General features: G+C 27.3%; 1 protein-coding gene across 3 annotated transcripts in view; it reads left to right on the top strand.

Annotated features, from left to right (window-relative positions):
• Window positions 1-4,472: 4,472 nt before the first annotated feature.
• Window positions 4,473-11,973, top strand: part of LOC100166274 (stromal interaction molecule homolog) — a 23,841-nt gene continuing 16,340 nt past the window's right edge. For 2 of the 3 annotated variants that reach the window (XM_001951161.5, XM_008188513.3), the window contains exons 1-2: window positions 4,474-4,986; window positions 6,911-7,056. In XM_001951161.5, coding sequence (XP_001951196.2) covers window positions 4,860-4,986; window positions 6,911-7,056 — 273 coding nt within the window. In that variant the 5' untranslated portion in view covers window positions 4,474-4,859. Of the gene's footprint in view, window positions 4,987-6,910; window positions 7,057-11,973 lie in introns of all 3 variants that reach the window. The other variant, XM_008188512.3, reaches the window with a different exon arrangement.

Here is an 11,973-nt window from a genome sequence, read left to right as displayed (position 1 = left end):
TCGGAAAATATTTCTGAAAATAGATTCTTAAATTTTGTCAAAGTGATTACCGAGTGGGGAGTAGTGGTTACGTAATACGTTGACATTTATCGACATTTAATAAAACGGTGTTAAATTTTTTTTTTTTTAATATTTATAAATTAGTGCTTAGTTGTTCTAAGAATTACTTAGTGTGAATATATTATAAAAGTGTGTTTAATAAATTATTTTTTGATATTAAAAATATTTTTCAGCTAAACTTAAAAATGTTCAAATCTTTTTTAGTTGCATTTTCTTGGTTAAAATGCTTTTTTTGTAGCATTATTGGCAATTTTTTAATTCCTTTATTGTAGGTTTTTAGTGCTTTATTTTCCTAGCCCTAATTATAACGTAATCGGTTTTTTTCTCCGTTGTCCGATCGAGTCGGTCGAGATAATGACAATATTAACATGGTATTTACTATTTATGTCCGCACGCAACTATCTGACTGTGTACGATCAAATGTCTATTTTGATTGATAGGTATACGGCACCCATAATCTTGTTATGAAATCTTTTTTCGTTGTTGGTAAAGTATAGTGTATACTCAATACCTAGTCATATTATTATGGCGTATGTTTGTGTATACACGGATGATTAATAATAAGAAATTCATCAATAATATCACAATTATTTTTTTGGTCCTGGGGGGGGGGAACCTTTTAGGACAGTACAAATGCTTAGATTTTCTTCAACAGTATCTTTTCTGATAGGAAAGTGAATCTAGTTGGTACTTTGGGGGGTCAAAAGTAAAAATTGTCCAATAGTTTTCAAAAGCGCCGTGAAAAACAAATGAAAAATTAAGGAAAAACAGGAATTCTTACGCAAAATCTGTTTTCGAGAAAATTGATTTTGGTTTTTGGTGCAACTCTTAAAACAAATGACCGTAGATACATGAAATTTTGACTGAATGTTTATATTAGTATTTTCTATACACCATAATATTTTCTAAATGTTTTGACTTATTTTGAGCTCTTTACGGACATTTTCAGTTTCCTTTTTTTTTTATTTTTTTTTTCTATAAATATCAATAAAATTTTAATTGTTGATTAAAAAGGCTTGAAAATTTAATAGAAGGTTCCTAGTATATATTGTTTCAAAGGCAGATAAAAAAAATTTAAAATCCATAGTCACAATATTTTTTTTGAGCATTTAAAGTTCAAATATTGACAAAATACGTAAAAATGACGAAAATTTTCAAATTGTTTTGAGTTAGAAATTCATAAAATTTATTCTTTTTAAATCTGATTTGAAAATGGGCACACGTGTCGTATGCTATCCACCAACAAATTGTCGGTGTCGTATGCTATCTACCATATCTACGTTATCTACCGTAATCCGTATTGACAGTATCGATATTATATTATAATTTCTTTAGGAATTTCAAATTTATTTTGTATTTTAGAATTTAGTATGGGTTCGTAGATCGCCGAGATCAAACTTTGTAGTTGTGTGTTTTTCATTAAATGTAAATTTGTGGTTTTATAAAATGAGTACTTTGGGTGAATTATATAGAAAAATTATTGTTAATGACGAAACTTCTATACAATTTTTAAAAGATCGTGATCTATTACCTAATACAAAACTGTAAAATGAAAATGTAATACAAGATCATTCATAAGTTTGTCTATCTTTATCAAAAAAAAAAAAAAATGTCTTCAAGCAAATCAAATTAAATTTTTATGAGCATTTGAATTTCATATTTTTACAAGATTTGATATTCACTCCATTTCTCACGTAGCGGATTTTGTTATTTCATTGTAATTCAAAAACGAATAACTGTAAATACATGGAAATTTCACTGAATGTTCATATTTTCATTTTCTATACACCATAACATTTTGAAAATATTTTGACTCTTTTTTAGCTGTTTACAGACATTGTCAGTTTTCAATTTTTTAGTTTTTTTTCTATAAATATCAATAAAAATGTATTTGTTGGGTAAAAAAGCGTGAAAATGTAATGCAAGGCTCCTGATACATTGTTACAATAACAGTTGAAAAACATTGAAAATACATAGGCACAATTTTTTTTTTATAATAGCATTCAAAGTTCGAATTTTGACAAAATATATCAAATTTAAAATTTAATAATTATTTTTAGTTAAAAATGTATAAAATGTTCAACTTTTATAGCTAAGGATTAAAAATTTAAAACAAGGTTCCACGTAAATAGGTTATATAATAAATATATAAATTACTTTATTCACAATAATATCATCAGATATATTTAGTAATAACATAGGCTGACTGACCGTTTTCGCTCAGAATCGTTTTTCTAATACAATGATATTATATCATTGAATTCAAATTTAACACTATCCATTACAGTGACCCACTTGTAACCTACTGTACAGCAGAGCGACATCCACTTACCCACCTTTTTTTTTATTGGTCTTAAATTCGGCAAATTGTGTTTATTAAGAAATGAAATGTTTGTATATATTCAGGAAAAGGACAGAAAAATAGTAGTTAAATACATTTTTTGGACCCCCCCCCCTCCCTCCCATTTGAATAAATCCTGGTTGCGCCACTGCATTTAGCCATGTTGTTTTATTTTTTTGATTCCCTCCCCATTTTAGAAATAATATCTACGCCACGCTGAATATATCTGTACATAAACATAATATTTAAACTGTAGATATAAGATAGGTATAGTGTATAGGTACAATTTATATGACTAGTGAATATTAACATAAAATTATTAAGATGATGATTTAGTATAGATTATATAATAATTGGTACCTATTTATAAATGATAATACATAATTTGCATCCAAACGAAATAAGCTATTGGTAGTTGGCATAAGTACAAATGTGTATACCTATACTAGTTTAATACGAAAAATATGCGTTGGAAATATTTGTATCTATACCGGTTTTAGACAATAAATATACGTGTTTCTATACCAGTCTTCTGCAGTAATATACGAACAATATACGTATGAAATATTTAAATATTTGAATCTATACCAGTTTTACACGAATACGTGGTGAATAATTGTTTCTATATACCTGCAGTTATATATGAACAATATATAGTTACGTAGGAAATATTTGAATCTATATGCCAGTTATATGCGATAAATGTATAGGTACATAGTGAATATATTTATATGTATATAATATACTGATTTTATACGAAAGATATACGTGATATTTTGATTGTATCTATATCCGTAGGTTATATATAAGCCCGGATTAAGGATCAATTGGGTCCCGGGACACCATATACACTTAGTGGGCCCCCTTTCAACTTTAACTTAAAACAATTGTATACCTACATTTTTACGATTGTATAAAATTATATAATTTTGTACTATATTATTACTTCGTACAATCGTCAATCATAGATAATAAAGACATCTATGCGTACGATCATGACAAAATATATAAAACATACAAAATATATTTTGTCATGCGTTCGATGTGTCGATGTAGTTCACAACTCCCATTTTATAAACTTCATTATAGAATATCAATTTTATATTTATTATAATTTAATAATTTTTCGTAATATAACATTAAAGACATTTTTATTTTATAATATTATTACTACTTACCTATTAAAATTGTTAAATTTTTTTTAAAAACCGTTTTAATCGTACCTATTAAAAAAAATATTTTGGGGATAAAAATGGGCCCCGGGACCATGCCCCTCCCCTTAATCCGAGGTTGGTTATATACGATCAATAAACGCATGGACTAAATGAGATTAGTGTTCATTAAACGTACAATATTCGTGGAATATCTGTCTTTTGACCCAAAAATATACTAAAATTCAACTATTCTTAAACTTAGTACGTATAATATATTAATATACCTAGGTCCTAGGTCCAGTTTAAAGTTATTAAACGTAGGTATTTTGATTATTATAATTATTTATCTGTTGAAGATAACTATTACTCCTAATTTACTTACATTTTGAAAACGGATTGGTCATTATTTTGTAGTGAGTGAAAACTTTTTTTTGTGCGTATAAATGTATTTATCAATACACCACTGGTTACGATTTAACGCCATTTTTATGTGATATGGGGGAGTGCATTTGTAATATTATTATTTATTTAACAATACCTACCTAATTATAAAGTATATAGGTACCTACCTAATAAAAACTTATTAATTTTATTATTAAATTGAAAATAATAAAACATTTTTCTTTTGTACCTATTAATTAAGGTATTACTTATTAGATGGACATTTATAAAAGAAGAATATTGGTGTTACTTCATTAAATAATAGTTAATAGAGTATAGACAAAATAGCTATTATAATAAATTTGTCTATAATTTTTATGTTAGTTTAAAAAAATCGAGTAGACCACAATAATTATAGCCGTGGAACAGCGTTGCAGCTGATATCAGTCATCAGCTGCTGCGAACCGAACCAATCAAAACGGTTGCAAGGACGACCGGAACCCTACTCACTATTCGGCTGTGCGCGAGAGCCGTGAATTCTTAATTCTTATCAGTGCGACAGTGTCCATTCCGCTTTCATATTTGTGATTTTGGTCCGCCGCGATTTTCTACATTCTTGTCGTAAATGTAATATATTTTTTTTTCGTCCGCGAATCGGGATTGTTATTGTCGTTTTCCATCCTGTGCGCTTCTACCCACCGTCGTGTCTTGCAACGATAGTATTATTTTCTATCCGTCGCACGCCGGACATTAACGATAATCGCGATTCGCGGGCGCTACTCCGTGAGTCGAGCCGACGGAATTCGCGGTGCCGTGATGTAATCGCGACGGCAATCGAACGAGATTCACACTACAGAAACGTCGCGAAAATTTCATACAGACAACAATAATTATAATCGTCCAACATCGTCCGTTTTCCAATCATGTGCTCAAAACCGTCGCTACTGCTGTTACTATGGAGTGGCGCAATGTTAATGTTGGTGCTTCCTGTATTCTGTGAATCTAACTTTAATCCGGCCAAAGTCCGGGTCACGGAACCCACCGACTCTGGTAAGTAAACCGTACAATATTACACAATCGATAGAACAGTATATGTATATTATTATTATTATGAATTATGCGCGTCTGTCGTTTATCATTTTGTTGTCCAATGTACCTAACTCTAGAACTGTATCGCTGAGAAATAATATTTCACAGCAGAAATGAACATGTATGAATAGTAACTCTTGCATAATATTTAGGCACATATACTCTATTCAGTGAGAAAAACCTCCGGTTCTACGCATCCCTCTGTGTCATGTTGCTATCGAAACCGGTTCCCGTATGGCAGGGTGTTGTGTGGGGAACCAGTTTTGGTCGGTGCACGACGGGTTCTCTCGCTGAACAGAGTATAGTAGTCGATTGTTGAAAAATATTCTATAAGTTCTATGATGTGGAGGTATTTAAGTTGTTTTCATAATTTGCTTAAAACTGTATAATACCCAGAGATAAAACAAAATCCCATTACTAACTATCAAACATAGGTAAGTAGATACCTTGTACCTGTAGGCAAATGTACATTTTAATTAGTTTATTCAAATTATTTGGACATTTGTCTTTTTTGTTATAGGTACTTTGATCTGGAATTTGATCTTCATTTTTTGTAATCAATTTTTTTGTCTTTGCAATTATTACAATTTAATATACCTTCTTATATAAAATATTTAATTACACAGATAAATACTAGATCACAATAATTGTAGTTAGTAGAATTACTTAATTTCTCACCTTCCAGATAAATAATTTGATCATTGTTTGGAATATTTCTATTTTATATGTTTCTTTTGAATTTATACCTAGATAAGTTACAATATTAAATATACCTAATCTTCATTGATGTTATTTAGGTACATAATAAAGTTTTTAATTTTTGAATTCATTTATACTGATGTAGGTAGGTTGGTAGGATTATAATAGCCAATAGGTAACAATACCCAATAAGTAAATTTAAATATTGAGATTCATAGATAGTTTGTACACAAAATAGATGAAATTTCACCTATTCTGTGGTTTGTATTTACTTACTTCTACTTCAAATAATAATGAGTCCCTACCTAATTCACTTTTAAGTTTAAAAAAAGTATCTATTTATAAAATAATTATTGAAATAATTAACAGATATTTAAGTTTTGTAGGTAACTAGGATTAGCGATTAATTAAAAAAAAAATGATTGCCTTTGTTTACCTATTGCCTTACAGGAGATATAGATGAATGAGTACCTATAATGTTCCAAGTACATATTCGCTCTTCATAATGTTAAATATTCCAAATTATTTAACTTAGCTATATTGAAACATATGAATAATTTTTACCGGAATAAAACTAATTAAATTATCTAAAAACTTCAGTGTAGCTGTATGCTTCTATTTGATTTCAATAGTATAATAATGTCATAATGATTTAAATGTGTCTTGTGTCTTGTAAATTATTGTTAGATACCTAATTATTTTCTAATTATTAATATAAACTTAATAGTATTATTTACTATTTAGACCATTTGATTTTTAAAATTGGACCCCACTTCGTTTTTTTTCTTTTTTAAACATTTATTTACATTACCTAATTATAGAAAAATAATATTTTTCTATACATAATATAAAATGTGCAAAATATTCCTGTGTTTAGATCGAGGTTTAGTTAAATAAATGTTTATTGTGTATTATGATATTTCATGTTTTTTTTTTATTTATGATATTTACTCTTTAACTATTAAGATTTAATTCAAGAATAATGTTTGTTTAGGATTGCTAAGTAGGTAATTATTTGAGATAAGTAATGAGTTAAATTTAATGTATTTACTGGTGTATTACTTAATAACAATGAATTTTACATTCAATATTATTTCTTGGTACCTAACTTCTACAGTACTACCTACATTTAATTGTAAATATATTTTTATTTCTTATTAATTGTAGTTTAATCTTTTATTTTAAGGTGGTGTTAATGATTCGTGTAATGATGATATTGCATGTTTGACAATGGCTACTCAAGACAGGTTGGGTTTAGATGCAATTCGATCTTTACATCGACAACTAGATGATGATGCAGATGGTGCTATTGATCTTTCAGAATCTGATGATGTAAGCTTATTTGAAATAAAGAATTACCCATAATAATATTTAAAAACTTCAATAATAAAATATTTATTGGTAATTGGTTATTAGTAATTATCATCAGTAACAATTACATAAACATTAAACTATGATTTCAAATATTGAGTCACTGCACTTGTATACCTAATTTTAAGTTTAATTGTTTCTAATTAAAATTGAGGTGATGACTACCCTGTCATACTCTATAAAATTGAAGACAGAGGGCAAATTGCCAAATAGGTATAAGTGACAGATGTCACATTAGTGAGTTTTCAGTAATAATTGATTTTTTAATGACATAGTTGATACCCAAATGGCAAATATATATTATGTATATCTTTTGTTGGAGCAAAGCCTGCATTTTTGTACCTATATATTTTTAATATAATGTTTACATCAGTAAAATTTCTGGTACTTTCCTATTATACGAGACTACCTTATTTATTTTGCCTTCTTTGATATATTTTTTAATAATAACTATGTATTGTGGGAAAAGAAAAATTTTAAATACATAGTAATTATCCGTAGTATATTTTACACGCCAAAGTGCCAAATTTTCCGCGGCATACAGAAAACAACAAAATAATAAATAATTTATGTATTGTGGGAATGGTCATATTTGAATTATATAAAAAAAAATTAAGTAAACATAAAAATTAAATGCATAATAATTATTTGTAATGTACCAAATTTGTCGTGGCAAATACCAATTACAAAAACTAATAATATACATTATACGTAATGATAGATATATAATAAATATAATCGCAGCTTATGGATATCGTTCAGCTATAATATCAGCTAAGACAGGTAGTCGCGATAACGGAGGTAGTTTTGAGTGGTAGTCGCGATAATAGCCGTAGTCTCGTATAACAGGAAAGTACCAAATTCCTTGAGAATGCTGATTATTAATCATTATACTAAGTTTTGATACCAGAACACTGTCTCAAAACGTGAAAGATGAAAATTTATTGTACCACTTTCAAGATAATAAAATATATAAATAAAAAGAGAGGAGATTTTAAATTTATACTATACTAATATAAAAGTTAAAAAAATATATCTGAATAGCGAGTTTTTATGATTTAAGAATAATTAAATAAATTGGAAATATATATTTATGTAATTTGTATAGTAGACTATCATTATTTAAGTTAGGTAATGTGACCATAATTTTCCTGTCAAAAAAGGGACACTTTATTAAACAATTTTAAGAATTAAGTATAAGATAAAATGATTAAATGTGTACCATGTGTAGGTACTATTTAATTACTATGCTTAGTAATTTTACTTATTTATAGTAGTAATATAACATTTGAATATTACTTTTTATATCACATAATTATGTACACTTCATTATGTATTTATATATTTATAATACAATCATAATTAATCATTGAATAATGATAACTTATAGTAAATTCATCTATGGCGTACATTTTATAACTAAAATATGGACCATAAATAATAAAATAAAAAGAGGGACATCCCCCTAATGTGTGATCTCTTGTCAGTGGTCCTGTAAGGTTAACCTATAAGGTAATATAAAAAAATAATTTTGTAAATTTTAAATATGTAACAAGTATGGTTTTGTTTATATTTAGTGTAAAATTATTTTTATAACTCACTCAAATTTTTATAATAAACATTATTTTAGTAATTTAAAAATATATTCAACACATGGGTATACATTTAATGCATGTGTTATAAAAATACATTTTAAAGTGTTTGAAACCTATAAAAATATAAATTAACATATTCTCATCATAACAGAATTATTCATGAATAATGAACTATAAATATTTTGATAAGGTAATACTTACATTATAATAATTAAATTGATACGAATATAAAATAGCTACTTTCTTTAAGGGGACGTTACAGTGGAATTTGTTGTCTCTGTCTTACGAGTGCGCAACATAGCACATTGAACGCTTCGCAGATCACGTTTATCTCCGTTAGCTTAAAAATTAGAGTGAATTGACCTCTTATAAAATGTAAAGGTAAGATTATTATCTAGGCAATGGCTTAGATTTTTAATTATATTTGAATTTTAAAGTGAATTATGAGTATTTTATGATTTACAAACTTTTTACTTTTTTAAAATACTATTAACTCGCTTTAAAATTAAAATATAATAATAAGCCTATGTCATTGCCTAGATAATAATATTAACTTTAAATTTTATAATTTTATAATTCACTCTAATTTTCAAACTAACAGAGATAAGCGTGATCGGCTGAGCTTAAAATTTGGTATGTTATGCACTTGTAAGACAGAGACAACAAATGTCACTGTAACGTCCCCTTAATTGTTTAAGTATTCTATTATATTTATATTCTTTTGATGTTCTTATGTATTAGTATGTAGTATTAGTGTATTACTATTTTAAAAAAGTAAAAAGTAAATACATACAAGTTTAAAATGGCCTTCACTTTCATGGACAAAACAAAATTATGGTAGTCTGTTGACTCATTTCACATAAAGATAAGTTAAATAATAATTTTAAATATTTAATTATTTAGAAAATTATATTTTTAGTTTTTGTCACAATTATAATTCTTATTTTATTTTAAAAGAATTGAATTCCAATAAGTGGGAGTAAATAAATGTTATTTATTCATTGTTCAAAAATAATTTGATGTCTCAAAATTATTTGATTATATTAATGACATTACATATTTTGAATATTTGTTAAATTATAATAGAAATATTTTCTTTATGCAAAAATTTCCTTGTATTTAATTTGTACCTTGTATGTTAAATATTTTAGGTATGAACAAAATAACATGTTTTATTTTAATACTTTTTATAATATATATATATTTATGGTTTTAAATAAAGACAATTTTCTGAGTAGGATCAAATAAGCAATTACGTACTTACTACTTTTAAAAAAATGTGTTTTTTTTTATTAAAAAGTTACAATTTATAAAGACTTAGCTCGAGTATATTTGTTAATATTTAAAAATAGTAAATAGTAGTAGGTACTAGTACATATGTTCATGGGGGTAAAATTGTTTTAAAATTAACACTTGATTTGTATTTTAAATAATTGTATTCATATTAAGATCATATTATAATTAATACGTTTTGTTGAATAACTAATTGTAGTATTATTTTTACAACAAGAAATGATTAATAAAGGAACTTATGGACTTGTGTTTGGAAGGAACGCTTGAGAACGCGTTCCTTTTTTAATGTAGGTACGAGGAATGGGAAAGATTTCCTATTTATGAGAAACTTGAACGAAAATTACTGTAACACAAATTATGAAAAAAAATGAAACGCGTGTTATTTTTAATAATAATATTTTCTAGACCATATTTAGTGTTGGTTACTAACTAATTGCCACATATTGCAATAAATAATGCTACATTGTTACTCCAAATTTTCCATTTTTATCACGAACAACCTATATTTTAGTTCGAGACAGCGCCGGATTGAGAGTTTTCGGCCCACCGAGATTTTAAATTTCTATCTTTACTGCTCTAGCGTGTATTATCGATTGACAATTCTTGAGAATTAAATAACCAATACTGTATTGGTGTATAGTGTATTGGCAATACACTATACATCAGTATTATACATGACGCATTTATTGTTTTAACCGTGTATTTGGATCTATATTTTACTATATCACTATCTAAAAATACTAGACTACTTTTGTCCAAAAATAATAACGGCCCAAATTTTATGCGGCCCACCGAGATTTTCTCGGTAGCTCGCCGGTTCAATCCGGGCCTGGTTCGAGATCTTTATTGGCATACAAGGTACTTAATATGATAATATAAATCACAGTTGTATAACTATGATATAAACACAGACTTCTATACTACACTAGATAAGGAACTCCTAACTATATAGAAGTCTGTGGATATAAACGATGTTACTGTGATAATAGTTCAAAATGATAACCAACAATATTATATCATTTTTTGAATTATAATCTATAGCAAATAAACCAAATCAATTTTATTAAAAATTGGGTCTACTTAAAAATTCCTGCTTTTCCGCCACTTTTTGTTACTCATTAAAAATGAGTAAATTATTTCTGATTTAACAGTTACAAATTAAAACATTTAACAGTTACAAAAAAAAACATCATTAAATACCGTTCAGAACGCATTCCTTCTTCGCGACATGAATGAGGAACGGGAACGCGTTCCCTTTTAAAAGGAACTTGTCTATACTGCAGTTGATGTTGACAATTATTGTCAGTTTTAAAATGCTCATAACTCTTGTTTCGTAATTAAAATATCAATAAAAATTAAAAACCTCTAAATACTTAGATACTCTAAATAATAATTTTTCCCTTTATATTGAATAATAAGACAATTGACTCTAATTCTCGGTAAATGGATAATTGTGACCGTAAAATTTGCTATTTACGTTTTTAAGACAGAGACAAACATATGCGGGTGTGGCGTCCTCTTAACAACCCTGGCTTACTTAGTTATTGTACATAAACAAAAGTGACATGATTTATCTTTTATTATTGTAGTGCTGGAGATGAACTTAATTGTTCTACTTCTGACTAAACAATATGTGGTTATTTAATTGAATTGATCGTTGTACTCGTCACTCGTGGATATTAGATATGATATTAAGTCAATGACCCCATACAAATACATTATATTCCAATTATCAACATTTATATATATACATTATAAAAATAAAATTTAATTTCGTTTTTTATAATACATTTTTTTTATTTGATACCAGTATTGTTCAAAATTATTTAAGAGGACGCTACCCATACATTTGTTGTCTCCGTCTTACACACGCACGACATGGCAAATTGTCGTTTACAAGTTTCAATAGTGTGCTGTTAGTTTTGATACTAGAGTGAATTGACCTATTTTAAAACTTTTAGGTAAGAACATTATCTGTGCTTAAGCGTTG

Source organism: Acyrthosiphon pisum, chromosome A1, assembly GCF_005508785.2.
Source record: "Acyrthosiphon pisum isolate AL4f chromosome A1, pea_aphid_22Mar2018_4r6ur, whole genome shotgun sequence".
NCBI classification, from domain to species: Eukaryota; Metazoa; Arthropoda; class Insecta; order Hemiptera; family Aphididae; genus Acyrthosiphon; species Acyrthosiphon pisum.
Note: the sequence above shows the minus strand (reverse complement) of the source record. Positions and strands in the feature narration are given on the sequence as shown.